We start from the raw sequence: 17,644 nt of genomic DNA on the forward strand, positions 1-17,644 counted from the left end.
CTGGGCTGGACTGGGAGGTGCTGAGGATGGCGCTGGGCTGAACTGGGAGGCACTGGAATGAACTGGGAGGTGCTAGGCTGAACTGGGAGGCGCTGGGCTGAACTGGGAGGCGCTGGGGGGGCACTGGAATGAACTGGGAGGTGCTGGGGAGGCACTGGAATGAACTGGGAGGCGCTGGGCTGAACTGGGAGGCACTGGAATGAACTGGGAGGCACTGGGCGTTTATTGGGGTATTTACAGCGTTTATTGGGGTATTTACAGGGGGTCCCCGCTGCCGGGGGGGGGGAGGGGTGGCCCCGGGACCCTTGGGGACACTGGGAGACACTGGGGGACCCCCAGGTCACACTGGGGGGGCCATGGGGACACTGGGAGACACTGGGGGACCCCCAGGTCGCACTGGGAGATACTGGGGGGGGTCATGGGGACACTGGGAGACACTGGGGGACCCCCAGGTCACACTGGGGGGGCCATGGGGACACTGGGAGACACTGGGGGACCCCCAGGTCACACTGGGAGACACTGGGGGGGGGCATGGAGACACTGGGGGACCCCCAGGTCACACTGGGGGGGCCATGGGGACACTGGGAGACACTGGGGGACCCCCAGGTCACACTGGGAGACACTGGGGGGGTCATGGGGACACTGGGAGACACTGGGGGACCCCCAGGTCACACTGGGGGGGCACGGGGCCACTGGGGGACCCCCAAGCGCCCCCCCCCCCCGGCCCCCGCAGCGGGGTCACTGGGCAGACTGGGGGGGCTGGGCCACCGCCCCGGGGGGGCCGTTGGCCTTCCCCAAGGCGGGGGGGGGCTGGGGGCTGTCCCCCGGCTCCGCTTTGGGGGGGCCGGCGGCGGGGGCGGGGGAGGCGGCGGGGGAGAGTTGGGGTCCCGGGGCGGGGGCGGGGGCGGGGGGGGTCCCGGCGCCCCCCTTGGCGTCGCCGGCGGGGGGCAGGGACACCACGATGTACTTCTGGACGCTGCCGGTGACGGTGGCGCTGGGGGCGGTGGGGGCCGCCGAGACCAGTTTGACCACGGGCTGGACACTGGGGACGGTGGTGGTGACGGGGGAGGTGGCCGTGGGCGCGGGGCTGGTGCTGAAGGTGATCACCTGCGGGGACAGGGGCGGCGTGGGGCGGGGGGTGGGGGTGGGGCAGGGGGCCACGGGGTGGGGGTGGGGCAGGGGGTGGGGCAGGGGGCCATGGGGTGGGGGTGGGGCAGGGGGTCAGTGTGGGGCAGGGGGCCATGGGGTGGGTGTGGGGCGGGGGGTGGGGGTGGGGCAGGGGGCCATGGGGTGGGGGTGGGGCAGGGGGTGGGGGTGGGGCAGGGGGCCACGGGGTGGGGGTGGGGCAGGGGGTGGGGGTGGGGCAGGGGGCCATAGGGTGGGGGTGGGGCAGGGGGTCAGTGTGGGGCAGGGGGCCATGGGGTGGGCGTGGGGCAGGGGGCTACGGGGTGGGTGTGGGGCAGGGGGTCAGCGTGGGGCAGGGGGCCATGGGGTGGGGGTGGGGCAGGGGTGGGTGTGGGGCAGGGGGCCATGGGGTGGGGGTGGGGCAGGGGGTCAGTGTGGGGCAGGGGGCCACGGGGTGGGTGTGGGGCAGGGGGCCATGGGGTGGTTGTGGGGCAGGGGTGGGTGTGGGGCAGGGGGCCATGGGGTGGGGGTGGGGTGGGGGTGGGGCAGGGGTGGGGCGGGCCCCGCGGGGCGCCCCTCCCCCCGTACCTGCTGGGCGGCGCTGCTCCCCGAGGCGGAGGACATGACGATGAACTTGGGGGGGGGAGGGGAGGGCTGCGGGGGGGGGGCGGGGCGCCCCCCCACCAGCGTCTGCACGGGCAGGGTGATGGCGCCGGGCACCTTGATGATGCTGGGGGGGCGGGGCGGCGCCCCCGGGCCCTGGGGGGCCTGCGACAGCGTCAGGGTGGGGCGGGGCTGCGGGGAGCGGGGCGGGGTCAGGGACCCGGGCCCCTCCCCCACTCCTGGGCCCCCACCCCCATTCCTGTTCCCCTCCCCCCATTTCATGGCCCTGACCCCCATTCTTGGGCCCCTCCCCCATTTCATGGCCCCTCCCCCATTCTTGGGCCCCTCCCCCCATTTCATGGCCCCTCCCCCCAGTCTTGGGCCCCTCCCCCCATTTCATGTCCCCTGCCCCCCCCACTCTTGGGCCCTTCCCCCCATTCCTGTTCCCCTCCCCCATTTTGTGTCCCCTCCCCCCATTTCATGGCCCCTCCCCCCATTTCATGGCCCCTCCCCCCACTTCGTGTCCCCTCCCCCATTTCATGTCCCCCCCATCCCCCCCACTGTCCCCATGTGGCCCCCAGGGTCCCCCCCGTGTCCCCACATCCCCGATGTCCCCCTGTCCCCGATGTCCCCCCGTGTCCCCCATCCCTCCCCATCCCCCCATGTCCCCACATCTCCCCCGTGTCCCCCTCCATGTCCCCGTGTCCCCCCATGTCCCCCATCCCCCCATGTCCCCATCCCCCCGTGTCCCCACCATGTCCCCATCCCCCCCACGTCCCCCGTGTCCCCCATGTCCCCCCATCCCCCCTCGTGTCCCCCTCGTGTCCCCCATCCCCCCCCATGTCCCCATCCCCCGTGTCCCCCCATGTCCCCCATCCCCCCATCCCCCCATGTCCCCCATCCCCCCCGTGTCCCCCTGTGTCCCCATCCCCCCCGTGTCCCCCCGTGTCCCCTTCCCCCCATGTCCCCCATCCCCCCCATGTCCCCATCCCCCGTGTCCCACCATGTCCCCCATCCCTCCCCATCCCCCCATGTCCCCCCCATGTCCCCCCTCCCCCTGTGTCCCCCATCCCCCCCATCCCCCCATGTCCCCCCATCCCCCCTGTGTCCCCCTGTGTCCCCCATCCCCCCATGTCCCCCATCCCCCCATGTCCCCATCCCCCCCATGTCCCCATGTCCCCCATCCCCCCTCATGTCCCCCATCCCCCCCATGTCCCCCATCCCTCCCCATCCCCCCATGTCCCCATGTCCCCCATCCCCCCCGTGTCCCCCTGTGTCCCCATCCCCCCATGCCCCCCCACCCCCCCATGTCCCCCCCCCCTGTCCCCGACCCCCCCGCCCCCACCTGGGTGATGGTCAGCGTGGTCCTGTTGACCTGCTGGGCCTGCATGGCCGCCTGCGCCCGCGCCTTCACCACGTGGGTGCAGAGCAGGGCCCCCAGGTAGCCAAAGTCCCCCTTGTACGAGTCCTGGTTGTCCGGGGGCGGCCGGATCTTGGCCAGCACCGGGGCGCAGTGCTTCTGCGGGGACAACGGCCACGGCGGCCATGACGGCGGCGGCCACGACGGCGGCGGCCACGACGGCGGCGGCCACGGTTGCCCCCCCCCGGCCACCGTCGCCGAGGCGGGGTGGCCCCCGCCGCGTGGCCCCCGCGCCCACCAGCAGCAGGGTCTGGACGTGGTCGGCCCCGATCCTGTCGATGGTGCTGACCACCGGCCCCTCCAGGATGCCGCGCACCCGCTCGCCCTCCGCCGGCAGCCGGGGCAGGATCAGCGTCTTGATCACCTGGGGGGCGGAAGGGGGCCGAACTGGGGCGAACTGGGGCGGACTGGGGGGGGGGGCGGGGGGGGAGTGGGGGCGCGACGGCGTGGGAGGGGACTCGGGGCCGCCGCCGTGGGGCAGCGGGGGGACGGGGGGGTGACAGGGTGCGGGGGGGACGTGGGGGGGACATGGGGGGATGGGGGGACATGGGGGGACGGGGGGATGTGGGGGGACATGGGGACAAGGGGGGACACTGGGACATGGGGGACACAGGGGGGATGGGGGGGACGTGGGGGGGACACGGGGGGACATGGGGACACGGGGGGGACAGGGGGACATGGGGGGACGGGGGGACACACACGGACACACAGGGGGACATGGGGGACACGGGGGGGACACAGGGGGGACATGGGGACACGGGGGGGACAGGGGGACATGGGGGGACGGGGGGACACACACGGACACACAGGGGGACATGGGGGACACGGGGGGACACAGGGGGGACATGGGGACACGGGGGGGACATGGGGGGGACAGGGGGGACGTGGGGGGACGGGGGGACACTGGGACATGGGGGACGTGGGGGGGACACGGGGACACGGGGGGACAGGGGGACACGGGGGGGACAGTGGGACATGGGGGACACAGGGGGGACAGGGGGGACGTGGGGGGGACACGGGGGGACATGGGGACACGGGGGGACGTGGGGACATGGGGGGGACACGGGGGGACATGGGGATGTGGGGGACGTGGGGACGACACGGGGGGACGGGGGGGACACGGGGGGGACAGGGGGCGACACGGGGGGGACATGGGGGGACACTGGGACATGGGGGACCTGGGGGGGACAGGGGGGGACGTGGGGACACGGGGGGACAGGGGGGGACCCGGGGGGGACCCTCACGTCATGGCCCAGCTCCGCCAGCCCCGCGATGGAGCCGTAGCGCGTGGTCCAGGGCGTCTTCTCGTCCACCCAGCTCTGGGGCGGGGGGGAGGCTGCCCCACGGCGCCGCTGCTGCCCCACGCCCCGCCCCACATCCCCACCCCCACCCCCCAATCCCCCATCCCCACCCCCACACCCCGCCCCACATCCCCACCCCCACCCCCCAATCCCCCATCCCCACCCCCACACCCCGCCCCACACCCCACCCCCCGCCTCACATCCTCGCCCCACATCCCCACACCCCGCCCCACGCCCCGCCCCAAACCCCGCCCCACACCCCACCCCACACCCCCACACCCCGCCCCACATCCCCACACCCCGCCCCACGCCCCACATCCCTGCCCCACATCCGCACCCCCTTCCCCGCCCCCTGCCCCGCACCCCACATCCCCACCCCCACACCCCGCCCCACATCCCCACGCCCCTGCCCCACTTCCCCACACCCCGCCCCACGCCCCGCCCCACACCCCACATCCCCACGCCCCGCCCCACCCCCACACCCCGCCCCCCGCCCCGCCCCCCGCCCCACATCCCCACCCCTACACCCCGCCCCACGCCCCGCCCCACATCCCTGCCCCACAGCCCCACGCCCCGCCCCACCCCCACACCCCGCCCCCCACCCCGCCCCCCATCCCCACCCCCACGCCCCGCCCCGCATCCCTGCCCCACATCCCCACGCCCCGCCCCACCCCGCCCCACATCCCCACCCCCACCCCCCGCCCCCCGCCCCGCCCCACACCCCACCCCCCGCCCCACATCCCCACCCCCACCCCCCGCCCCACACCCCGCCCCGCATCCCTGCCCCACATCCCCCGCCCCGCCCCACGCCCCGCCCCACACCCCGCCCCCTGCCCCACACCCCGCCCCACCCCGCCCCCCGCCCCACATCCCCACCCCCACACCCCGCCCCGCATCCCTGCCCCACATCCCCACACCCCGCCCCACGCCCCGCCCCACACCCCACACCCCGCCCCACATCCCCACGCCCCGCCCCACATCCCCACGCCCCACATCCCCACACCCCACCCCACGCCCCGCCCCGCATCCCTGCCCCACATCCCCACACCCCACCCCCACCCCCGCCCCACATCCCCACCCCCCGCCCCACATCCCTGCCCCACATCCCCACACCCCACCCCCCGCCCCACATCCCCGCCCCCCGCCCCACATCCCTGCCCCACATCCCCACACCCCGCCCCACACCCCACCCCCCGCCCCGCATCCCTGCCCCACATCCCCACCCCGCCCCACGCCCCGCCCCACACCCCACCCCCGCCCCGCACCCCACGCCCCGCCCCGCATCCCTGCCCCACATCCCCACACCCCGCCCCACACCCCACCCCCAGCCCCGCATCCCTGCCCCACATCCCCACCCCGCCCCACGCCCCGCCCCACACCCCACCCCCCGCCCCGCACCCCACGCCCCGCCCCGCATCCCTGCCCCACATCCCCCCGCCCCGCCCCCGCCCCGCCCCACCTTGGTGAAGGTCTTGGTGATGCGGGACTGGATGTTGTTGGTGGTGGTGCTGAAGTTCTTGCAGACCTGGGCCACCAAGCGGGCGGCGAAGTCCCGCAGCGCCCAGTGGTTGTCGACGTCGGGGCGCAGGCAGAGCTGGCGGCTGACGATGCACGTCATGACAGCGGGGATCAGCTCGTGCAGCTGCGGGGGAGGGGGCGGGCGTCGGCGGGCCGCGGGGAGGGCGCCCCCCCGTCGCGACGGAGGCGGGGCTGGGGGCTCCCGACGCGCGTCGCGACGATGGGGACGAGGGCGCGGAGCTTGGGGACGCGGGGGGGGGGGACGCGGTGACAACCCCGTGTCGCGACAGAGGCGCGCGGCAGGGATGGGGGTGGCCGCAGGAACAGCCTCCTGTCGCGATAGAGGCGCGTGGCAGGGACGGGGACGGCCGCAGGGACAGCCTCCTGTCGCGATAGAGGCGCGTGGCAGGGACGGGGACGGCCGCAGGGACAGCCTCCTGTCGCGATAGAGGCGCGTGGCAGGGATGGGGGTGGCCGCAGGAACAGCCTCCTGTCGCGATAGAGGCGCGCGGCAGGGACGGGGACGGCCGCAGGGACAGCCTCCTGTCGCGATAGAGGCGCGCGGCAGGGATGGGGGTGGCCGCAGGGACAGCCTCCTGTCGCGATAGAGGCGCGTGGCAGGGACGGGGACGGCCGCAGGGACAGCCTCCTGTCGCGATAGAGGCGCGTGGCAGGGACGGGGATGGCCGCAGGGACAGCCTCCTGTCACGATAGAGGCGCGCGGCAGGGACGGGGGTGGCCGCAGGGACAGGCTCCTGTCGCGATAGAGGCGCGTGGCAGGGACGGGGACGCCCCCATGGCCGCAGGGACAGCCTCCTGTCATGATAGAGGTGTGTGGCAGGGACGGGGGTGGCCGCAGGGACAGCCTCCTGTCACGATAGAGGCGCGTGGCAGGGACGGGGACGGCCGCAGGGACAGCCTCCTGTCGCGATAGAGGCGCGTGGCAGGGACGGGGATGGCCGCAGGGACAGCCTCCTGTCGCGATAGAGGCGTGCGGCAGGGATGGGGACGGCCGCAGGGACAGCCTCCTGTCGCGATAGAGGCGCGTGGCAGGGACAGGGACAGCCGCAGGGACAGCCTCCTGTCGCGATAGAGGCGCGTGGCAGGGACGGGGACGCCCCCATGGCCGCAGGGACAGCCTCCTGTCGCGATAGAGGCGCGTGGCAGGGACGGGGACGGCCGCAGGGACAGCCTCCTGTCGCGATAGAGGCGCGTGGCAGGGACGGGGACGCCCCCATGGCCGCAGGGACAGCCTCCTGTCGCGATAGAGGCGCGTGGCAGGGACGGGGGTGGCCGCAGGGACAGGCTCCTGTCGCGATAGAGGCGCGTGGCAGGGACGGGGACGCCCCCATGGCCGCAGGGACAGCCTCCTGTCATGATAGAGGTGTGTGGCAGGGACGGGGGTGGCCGCAGGGACAGCCTCCTGTCGCGATAGAGGCGCGTGGCAGGGACGGGGATGGCCGCAGGGACAGCCTCCTGTCGCGATAGAGGCGCGTGGCAGGGACGGGGACGCCCCCATGGCCGCAGGGACAGCCTCCTGTCGCGATAGAGGCGCGTGGCAGGGACGGGGATGGCCGCAGGGACAGCCTCCTGTCGCGATAGAGGCGCGTGGCAGGGACAGGGACGCCCCCACGGCCGCGGGGACAGCGGAGGGGCCGCGGGGAGGGCCCCCCGTCGCGACAGAGGCGCGTGCGGCGGGGACGGGGGCGGCCCCCCGTCGCGACAGGGGCGGGGCGGCTCACGTATTTCTCCAGGTAGAGCGTGGGGTTGTCCATCAGGGCCTTCACCATCCGCATCAGGTAGATGAGCAGCGCCAGGTTGTTCTGCACCACGTTGACGCGGACCTGGGGGGGGGGGGGGGAGGGTGGAGGTGGCGGGGGAGGGGTCCCCGGGGCCACCCCCGCTTTGGGGACGGCGGGGCGTCACCGTGGGGGCGGGGACCCCCCCGAACTCACCCCCTCCGAGATGAAGGTGCTGAAGCGGGGAAGCATCTGGTAGAGGCCGGGGTCGGTGGCGATGCTCTGGAGGGCTTCCTGCGGGCGCGGGGACACGGGGACGTCACCGAGCGGGGAGGGGACGGGGACACCGGGGACGTCACCGAGCGGGGAGGGAACGGGGACACCGGGGACACTGGGGATGTCACCGAGCGGGGAGGGGACAGGGACACCGGGGATGCGGGGACGTCACCAAGCGGGGAGGGGACGGGGACACCGGGGACACCGGGGACACCAGGGACGTCACCGAGCGGGGAGGGGACGGGGACACCGGGGACAACGGGGATGCGGGGACGTCACCGAGCGGGGAGGGGACGGGGACACCGGGGACACCAGGGACGTCACCGAGCGGGGAGGGGACGGGGACACCGGGGACACCGGGGACGTCACCGAGCGGGGAGGGGACGGGGACACCAGGGACAACGGGGACACCAGGGACGTCACTGAGCGGGGAGGGGACAGGGACAACGGGGACAACGGGGACACCAGGGACGTCACCGAACGGGGAGGGGACAGGGACACCGGGGACACCACTGAGCGGGGAGGGAACGGGGACACCGGGAATGCGGGGACGTCACCGAGCGGGGAGGGGATGGGGACACCGGGGACACCAGGGACGTCACCGAGCGGGGAGTTGGGACGGGGACACCGGGGACACCGGGGACACCAGGGACGTCACTGAGCGGGGAGGGGACGGGGACAACGGGGACAACGGGGACACCGGGGACGTCACCGAGCGGGGAGGGGACGGGGACACCGGGGACAACGGGGATGCGGGGACGTCACCGAGCGGGGAGGGGACAGGGACACCGGGGACACCGGGGATGTCACCGAGCGGGGAGGGGACGGGGACACCGGGGACGTCACCGAGCGGGGAGGGAACGGGGACACCGGGGACACCGGGGATGTCACCGAGCGGGGAGGGGACAGGGACACCGGGGACACCGGGGATGCGGGGACGTCACCGAGCAGGGAGGGAACGGGGACACCAGGGACAACGGGGACACCAGGGACATCACTGAGCGGGGAGGGGACAGGGACAACGGGGACAACGGGGACACCAGGGACGTCACCGAACGGGGAGGGGACGGGGACACCGGGGACAACGGGGATGCGGGGACGTCACCAAGCGGGGAGGGGACGGGGACACTGGGGACAATGGGGACGTCACCGAGCGGGGAGGGGACGGGGACGCAGGGACGTCACCGAGAGGGGAGGGGATGGGGACACCGGGGACACCGGGGATGCAGGGACGTCACCGAGCAGGGAGGGGACGGGGACACCGGGGACAACGGGGACGTCACCGAGCGGGAAGGGGACGGGGACACCGGGGACAATGGGCGTGGGGACGCGGGGACGTCACCCCCAGGGAGGCGGGAAGGGGACGGGGACAACGGGGACCAGGGACGGAGGGGACATGAGGACGTCACCCCCAGGGAGGCGTGGGGACGGCGAGCCGAGAGGCCACCGTCGCCCCAAAACGGGGGTCGGGGCCACCTCCGTGTCCCCCAAACGGGGGTCGGAGATGGGGGGTGACCCCCAAAATGGGGGTTGGGGACGGGGGGTGACCCCCTGAAGGGCATCGGGGACGTGGGGACGCGGGGACGTCACCCCCAGGGAGGCGGGAAGGGGACGGGGACAACGGGGACCGCGGGCGGAGGGAGAGCGGGAGGCCACCGTCGCCCCAAAACGGGGGTCGGCGCCACCTCCGCGTCCCCCAAAGGGGGGCTGGGGCCGGGGGTGACCCCCCGCGGGGGGTCGGGGGCGCAGTGACGCGGTGACGCTCACGGCGCGCTTGGCCTCGCAGGAGCCGACGCAGGCCTCGGTGATCTCCTTGTAGTAGAGCTGCTGCTCCACCGAGAGCTCGTGGACGCTGCGGGGTTTGAGGCGCAGGGGGGCCCCCTCCAGCAGCGGCCCCTTCTTCTCCTTCCCTGGGGGGGGAGGGGGGGGTCAGGGGGGCGCCCCGAACCCCGGGGGGGGGGGGGGGGGCTGCGGGACCCCCACAACCCCCGGGACGCAGCGAAGCCCGAAACTCCCCGGCGAGGGGATCCCCGGAACCCCGACACCCCCCAAACCCCCCCCAGGTGCCCCCCAAACCCCCTCAGCCCCCCAAGGGCCCCCCAAACCCCCCGTAGGTGCCCCCCAAACCATCTCAACCCCCCATGGGCCCCCCAAAACCCTTCATGGAGACTCCATCGACCCCCCAAACCCCCCATAGGTGCCCCCCAAACCCCCTCAGCCCCCCATGGACCCCCCAACCCCCCAAGGGCCCTCCAAACCCCCCCACAGGTGCCCCCCAAACCATCTCAGCCCCCCATGGGCCCCCCAAAACCCTTCATGGAGACTCCATGGGCCCCCCAAAAACCCCATGGGCCCCCCAAACTCCCCACAGGTGCCCCCCAAAACCCCATGGACCCCTCAGCCCCCCAAGGGCCCCCCAAACCCCCCATAGGTGCCCCCCAAACCCCCTCAGCCCCCCCGTGTCCCCCCCAAAACCCTTCATGGAGACTCCATCGACCCCCCAAACCCCCGTAGGTGCCCCCAAACCATCTCAGCCCCCCATGGGCCCCCCAAACCCTTCATGGAGACCCCGTGTCCCCCCCCAACCCCCCATAGGTGCCCCCCAAACCCCCTCAGCCCCCCCGTGTCCCCCCCAACCCCCCCATGGACCCCCCCAACCCCCCGTAGGTGCCCCCCAAACCATCTCAGCCCCCCATGGACCCCCCAATCCCCCCATGGACCCCCCAACCCCCCGTAGGTGCCCCCCAAACCCCCTCAGCCCCCCCGCGCCCCCACCTTTGCCGTCGGCGCTGGCCGCGCTCTGCCCCTTCCCCTTCAGGGCCCCGTCCTCCTCCTGCCCCGGTTTGGCCGACTTGAGCGGCTCCGTGGCTTCGGCCTTCTGCTGCTCCTTGGGGGCTGGGGGGGCAAAGCGGGGGGGTGAGGGGGGCAAAGCGGGGGGGGCGGGGGCGGGTTCGGCCCCCGGGGGGGCAACGCCGCCCCGAGGAGGGGGAGGAGGAGGAGGAGGAGGAGGAGGAAGAGCGGCTCGCTCACCCGGCGGGGGGTTTTCGGGGATGGCCGGCTGCACCCCCTCGATGCTGAGCCAGTGAGCTGCCGGCGGGGAGGGGGGGTGAGGCCCCCCCAAGGGAAAATCCGCCCCCCCCCCCAAACCTCGCAATCGCCCCCCGGGACCGAAAATCCACCCCCCCCAAGGTCAAATCGCCCCCCCAAACCTGAAATCAGCCCCCCAAAAGCTTAAAGCCCACCCCCCACTTAAAATCAGCCCCAAAACCGAGAATCGCCCCCAAAGCCCCCCAAAGCCCCCAACTGCCCCCCAAACCCCCAATTGCCCCCCAATCGCCCCCCGAAGCCCCCAACCCACCCCCAAACCCCCAATCGCCCCCCAAAGCCCCCCCCAAAGCCCCCAACCCAACCCCCAAGCCCCCAATCGCCCCCGAAGCCCCCAACCCACCCCCAAGCCCCCAATCGCCCCCCAATCGCCCCCCAAACCCCAAACTGCCCCCCAAACCCCTAACAGCCCCCCCAAACCCCCAATCGCCCCCCAATCACCCCCCAAAGCCCCCAACCTCCCCCCAAACCCCCAATCGCCCCCCAAAGCCCCCCAAAGCCCCCAACCCACTCCCCCAAGCCCCCAATCGCCCCCCAAAGCCTCCAATCACCCCCCAAACCCCAAACTGCCCCCCAAACGCCCAATTGCCCCCCAATCACCCCCCGAAGCCCCCAACCTCCCCCCAAACCCACCCCCAAACCCCCAATTGCCCCCCAAAGCCCCCCCAAGCCCCCAATTGCCCCCCAATCGCCCCCCAAAGCCCCCCCAAGCCCCCAACCCAACGCCCCAAGCCCCCAATCACCCCCCAAAGCCTCCAATCACCCCCCGAAGCCCCAAACCCCCCCCCCAAGCCCCCCCCAAAGCCCCCAATCGCCCCCCCAAGCCCCCCCCCAAGCCCCCAGTCGCCCCCCGCGCACCCTTGAGGCAGACGTCGAGGGGGACGCGGGGCAGGGGGGTGTTGATGATGTCGCTCAAATCCACCTCCTTCTCCTCGTAGAAGTAGAGCTCGCGCCCGCCGCCGCTGGCGTAGCGGAAGGGGATGAACTCCTGGGCGTGGAAGCCGTAAAGGGGCTGCGGGGGGAGGGGCAGGGGGGGGCAGGGGGACCCCAAAATCATCCCCCCCCCCCCTCCCCCCGCCCGGACGGGGCGGCCGCGGCACCTCCACGTTTTTGAGCTTGAGGGCGAAGTCGACGTCGCCCGTCGTCAGCTTGCGCCGCTTCCCCATGTGCATGAACTTGAGGGCGTCCTGCGCAGGGGGGAGCGGGGGTTGGGGGGGGCCCCCGGGGGTTGGGGGGGGCCCCAGGCCCTCTGCCCCCATTCCCAGTTCCTTTCCCCCGCTCCCAGTCTGTCCCCCCATTCCCAGTCCCTTCCTCCCCATCCCCCGTTCCCAGTCTCCATCCCTCATTCCCAGTCCCCCCCATTCTCAGTCTGTCCGCCATTTCCAGTCTCCGTCCCCCATTCCCAGTCTCCATCCCCCATTCACAGTCCCCATCCCTGATTTCCAGTCCCTTTTCCCCCATTCCCAGTCCCTTTCCGCCATCCCCCCCATTCCCAGTCGCTCCCCATTCCCAGTCGCTTCCCATCCCCAGTCCCCCCATCCCCCATTCCCAGTCCCCCCATCCCCCATTCCCAGTCCCTTTCCCCCATGCCCAGTCCCCCCATCCCCCATTCCCAGTCCCTTTCCCCCATCCCCAGTCGCTCCCCATTTCCAGTTGCCTCCCATCCCCAGTCCCCCCATCCCCCATTCCCAGTCCCCCCATTCCCCATTCCCAGTCCCTTTCCCCCATCCCCAGTCGCTCCCCATTCCCAGTTGCTCCCCATCCCCCATTCCCAGTTCCCCCATTCCCAGTCCCCCCTGTTCCCAGTCTGTCCCCCCGTTCCCAGTCCCCCCATCCCCCATTCCCAGTCCCCCGTTCCCAGTCCCTTTCCCCCATCCCCAGTCCCCCCATCCGCCATTCCCAGTCGCTCCCCATCCCCAGTCCCCCCTGTTCCCAGTCTGTCCCCCCGTTCCCAGTCCCCCCATCCCCCATTCCCAGTCCCCCCATCCCCAGTCCCCCCATCCCCCATTCCCCGTCCCCCCAGTCCCAGTCCCCCCTGTTCCCAGTCTGTCCCCCCATTCCCAGTCCCCCCAGTCCCCCCATTCCCAGTCCCTTTCCCCCATCCCCAGTCACTCCCCATTTCCAGTTGCTCCCCATCCCCAGTCCCCCCATTCCCCATTCCCAGTCCCCCCGTTCCCAGTCCCTTTCCCCCATCCCCAGTCCCCCCATCCCCCATTCCCAGTCGCTCCCCATCCCCAGTCCTCCCCTGTTCCCAGTCTGTCCCCCCGTTCCCAGTCCCCCCATCCCCCATTCCCAGTCCCCCCAGTCCCCCCCATTCCCAGTCCCTTTCCCCCATCCCCAGTCGCTCCCCATTTCCAGTTGCTCCCCATCCCCAGTCCCCCCATCCCCCATTCCCAGTCCCCCCATCCCCCATCCCCAGTCCCCCCATCCCCCATTCCCAGTCGCTCCCCATCCCCAGTCCCCCCCGTTCCCAGTCTGTCCCCCCCGTTCCCAGTCCCCCCAGTCCCCCCCGTTCCCAGTCCCCCCAGTCCCCCCGCCCACCTGGGCCACCTCCTTCAGGCGGTAGCTGGCCTCCTCGGCCAGCAGCTGGCAGCTCTCCTCGGGCACCTGCCCCACGCCCATGGCCTCCGCCATCACCTTCATCGACTCCGCCGGCAGCAGCGTGTGGCTCAGCTTCAGCTTCTTCTCCTCCGCCATCCTCCTCCTCCTCCTCCTCCTCCTCCTCCTCCGGGACCGGGGGGCCCCAAAACCGGGGGGGACCCCAAAACCGGGGGGGGGACCCTAAAAACAGGGGAACCCAAAGCTGGGGACCGCAAAACCGGGGGGAAGCCAAAGGCGGGGGGAACCGTAAAGCCTGGGGGACCCTAAAACCGGGGGGACCTTAGAGCCGGGGGGGGGACATCCTAAAAACAGGGGAACCCAAAGCTGGGGACCGCAAAACCGGGGGGACGCTAAAGCTGGGAGGAACTTTAAAGCCTGGGGGACCCTAAAACCGGGGGGACCTTAGAGCCGGGGGGGACCCCAAAGCCGGGGGGACCCCAAAAACAGGGGACCCCAAAGCCGGGGGACCCCGAAGCCGGGGGGACCCCAAAGCCGGGGGGACCCCAAAGCCGGGGGGGACCCTAAAACCGAAGGACCCCGCACCCGGGCGGGGCCCGACGCCCCCCTCCCCGCCCCGCCCCCCCCCCGTGTGACCCCGCTACCGGACCCCCGCGGTCCCCGGTCCCCGGTCCCCTCCCCCCGCCCCGGGCACCTCACGGCCTCGCCCCGGCTCCCGCCGCCGCCGCCGCCGCCATCTTGTGCCGGCCCCTCAGCGCCGCCGCCATCTTGGCCCGGCCCCCTCGGCGCCAGGTCCCGGCCGCGGCGTCGTGAGGCGACGCTGAGCGAGGCCCCGCCGAGCTCTCCCGTCCCTTGGTTCCCCGCGGGGCGGGGTTATCGCGATAGGCGAGTGCGATAGGGAGGGGGATGGGGGCGGGCGGGGGCGGCGGGGGTGAGCGGCGCTCGTTACCGAGCTGTCAGGACCTGGGGGGGGGGGGGGGCGGGGGCGGGGCCGCGGCGCTGCGCGGGCGCGAGGCGGCGGGGAGCGGGGTAACGGGGGGAGGGGAGAGACCATGGGGGGGGGGGGGGGGGGGGGGGGATGGGGGGAACCATTGGGGGTAACGGGGGGGATGGGGGGAGACCATGGGGGGATGGGGGGAACCATTGGGGGTAACGGGGGGGATGGGGGGAGACCATCGGGGAGAAAGGGGGGGATGGGGGGACCCTTGGGGGGGGGGGGGAGCCCATTGGGGGGGGCGAGACCATTGGGGTCTCCTCCACCTTCACCCCCCCCCCAGGCCACCGCCGCCCGCTGCCCCTTCGGCCTCAGCCATCTCGGACCATCAGCCCCCCCCCGGGACCCCCCCAAACCCCTGTGAGCCCCCAAAACCCCCTGGGACCCCCCAAACCCCCTGTGAGCCCCCAGACCCCCCCGTGCCCCCCGAACCCCTCTGTGCTCCCCCAAACCCCCCGGGACCCCCCAAACCCCCTGTGCCCCCCAGACCCCCCCCGGAACCCCCTAAATCCCCCCTGGGACCCCCCCAGCCCCCCTAAATCCCCCCGTGCCCCCCTGAACCCCTCTGTGCCCCCCCAAACCCCCTGTGACCCCCCCGTGACCCCCTGAACCCCTCTGTGCCCCCCGAGACCCCCCTGGGACCCCCCCCCCCTGGAACCCCCTAAATCCCCCTGGGACCCCCAAACCCCCTGTGACCCCCCCCCCAACCCCCTCTGTGCCCCCCCAAAAGCCTCCCGGGACCCCCCCAACCCCCTCTGTGCCCCCCCCAGACCCCCCTGGGAGCCCCCCCCCCCCCCAATGCCGCGAGGGGTGCGGACGTCCCCCCTGGGGACGCTGGAGGTGCCGGGGGTCCCCTACAGCCTGCGGGTGCTGCAGGAGGGGTACAGCACCCCCCAGGGTGACGGCACCGTCCGCGCCGACGGTTCCATCACCCTCATCCGGGGGGGCCCCGTCACCGCCCTGGTGGACACGGGGGGACCCTGGGACCGCGACCGCCTGCTGGAGCTGTTGGCCGCCCAAGGGTTGTCCCCCAACAGCGTCACCCACGTGGTTTGTACCCACGGCCACTCGGACCACGCGGGGAACGTCAACCTCTTCCCCGCCGCCACCTTGGCGGTGGGGTTGGACCTGAGCCGCGGCGACGGGCGCTACCTCCCCCACGGCTTGGCCGAGGGGCGTCCCTACGTCCTCCACCCCGCCGGCCTCGAGGTGACGGCCACCCCGGGCCACACGCCGGACCACGTCAGCGTGGTGGTACGCGGTACCGCCCTGGGGACCGTGGTGGTGGCCGGGGACTTGTTCGAGAGGGAGGAAGACGAGGAGGAGTGGCGGGCGTTGAGCCAAGACCCGCGGAAGCAAGAGCGAAGCCGGCGCCGGGTGTTGGCCGTGGCTGACGTCATCGTGCCGGGGCACGGCCCCCCCTTCCGCATCTGCAGGGAGCGGGGCGACGGCGACGGCCCTGCCGAGGAGGAGGAGGAGGAGGAGGAGGAGGAGGAGGGCGGTGAGGAAGGTGGTGGCCCTGGGGACGGGGGCACCTCAGGGACGTCCCCAAGGCCTTGAATCCCCCAGGAGGTGGCCCTGGAGGCGTCCCCAAGGCCATGAAGACCCCAAGAGGTGGCCCTGGGGACGGGGACACCCTCGGGGACGTCCCCAAGGCCACAAAGACCCCGGGAGGTGGCCCTGGGGACAGGAGCACCTCATGGACGTCCCCAAGGCCATGAAGACCCCAAGAGGTGGCCCTGGGGATGGGGACACCTCAGGGACGTCCCCAAGGCCTTGAATCCCCCAGGAGGTGGCCCTGGAGGCGTCCCCAAGGCCACGAAGACCCCGGGAGGTGGCCCTGGGGACGGGGACACCCTTGGGACGTCCCCAAACGTGAAATAAAGCCCTGGCCGCCCCCGGTGCCGCGGGTCCCGCGCCTGGGTCGCACCCAACCCCCCGCAGCGCCCATTGGGTCGGATACTGGGAGGCAGAGGTGGGGTACTGGGACCCATTGGGTCGGATACTGGGAAGCAGAGGTGGGGTACTGGGACCCGATGGGTCGGGTACTGGGAGGCAGAGGTTGGGTACTGGGACCCATTGGGTCGGATACTGGGAGGCAGAGGTGGGGTACTGGGACCTGATGGGTCAGATACTGGGACCCATTGGGTCGGATACTGGGAGGCAGAGGTGGGGTACTGGGACCCAATGGGTCGGATACTGGGAGGCAGAGGTGGGGTACTGGGACCCATTGGGTCGGATACTGGGAGGCAGAGGTGGGGTACTGGGACCCGATGAGTCGGATACTGGGAGGCAGAGGTTGGGTACTGGGACCCATTGGGTCGGATACTGGGAGGCAGAGGTGGGGTACTGGGACCTGATGGGTCAGATACTGGGACCCATTGGGTCGGATACTGGGAGGCAGAGGTGGGGTACTGGGACCCATTGGGTCGGATACTGGGAGGCAGAGGTTGGGTACTGGGCACGCGCTGCTGGGCCGAGCCCCCGTCCCTGGCGCCGGTGGACGCGGCGCTCGGGGACGCGGCGCTCGGGGACGCGGCTGGGGTGGCCTTGCCCAACGGGGCTTTGCCGACCTGGGCGCTGCCCCCCTCCGCGGCTCCGGCGTTCCGTACGGCCGCCACCCCGCGCTGCCGCGGCGGTGGGACGGGGCCGCGCCGGCGCCGCGCCTCGGGGAGAAGGGAGCGAAGAAGGGGAAGGAGTTTCCCGCGCCGTGGCGGCGATGGCGGCCGTGACGGCGATGGCGGCCGTGGTGGCGATGGCGGCCATGACGGCGATGGCGGCCGTGATGGCGATGGCGGCCGTGACGGCGATGGCGGCCGCGGCGTCGGCGGAGGGGAGGGGAGCCAATGGCGGCGCGGGGCCGGGGGGCGGAGGGGGGCGACGTCACGGCGGGGTCACCGCGCTGTCCCCCGGGGCGTCACCCCCGGCCGGGGCGAGGGGGGACGTGGCACAACCCCATAGGAGGGCCGCCACCGCCTCCCTTCCACCCCAGTCCTCCCAGTCC

The 17,644-nt window shown here is 73.2% G+C and overlaps 2 protein-coding genes across 5 annotated transcripts; one reads left to right on the plus strand and one right to left on the minus strand.

Moving 5' to 3' along the window:
* Positions 1–630: 630 nt before the first annotated feature.
* Positions 631–14,520, minus strand: TAF6 (TATA-box binding protein associated factor 6). 4 transcript variants are annotated; one of them, XM_087777811.1, is made up of 15 exons: positions 14,341–14,518; positions 13,629–13,868; positions 12,188–12,274; positions 11,946–12,099; positions 11,013–11,069; positions 10,758–10,877; positions 9,750–9,892; positions 7,923–8,000; positions 7,710–7,811; positions 5,909–6,091; positions 4,393–4,467; positions 3,387–3,512; positions 3,074–3,247; positions 1,714–1,893; positions 631–1,107 (listed from the first exon to the last, which is right to left on the minus strand). In XM_087777811.1, exons 2-15 carry the CDS (start codon positions 13,782–13,784, stop codon positions 739–741), a joined length of 2,004 nt encoding a protein of 667 aa, XP_087633937.1. In that variant the 5' UTR covers positions 13,785–13,868; positions 14,341–14,518; the 3' UTR covers positions 631–738. The 4 variants fall into 4 exon arrangements, with proteins under 4 accessions (XP_087633937.1, XP_087633936.1, XP_087633939.1 ...); XM_087777810.1 differs by having other exon boundaries at positions 1,714–1,920; XM_087777813.1 differs by lacking the exon at positions 4,393–4,467 and having other exon boundaries at positions 1,714–1,920; positions 14,341–14,520.
* On the plus strand, positions 14,471–16,574 carry MBLAC1 (metallo-beta-lactamase domain containing 1; the record flags this gene model as incomplete). Its single annotated transcript, XM_087777846.1, has 3 exons — positions 14,471–14,531; positions 14,924–15,000; positions 15,517–16,574. Coding segments are annotated over 3 exons (822 nt in total), but the record flags the coding sequence as incomplete, so codon positions are not given.
* Positions 16,575–17,644: the final 1,070 nt, after the last annotated feature.

The sequence above is a fragment of the Nipponia nippon genome, unplaced genomic scaffold, assembly GCF_047370975.1.
Source record: "Nipponia nippon isolate SJK-2023a ecotype South Korea unplaced genomic scaffold, ASM4737097v1 scaffold_41, whole genome shotgun sequence".
In the NCBI taxonomy this organism is placed as follows: domain Eukaryota; kingdom Metazoa; phylum Chordata; class Aves; order Pelecaniformes; family Threskiornithidae; genus Nipponia; species Nipponia nippon.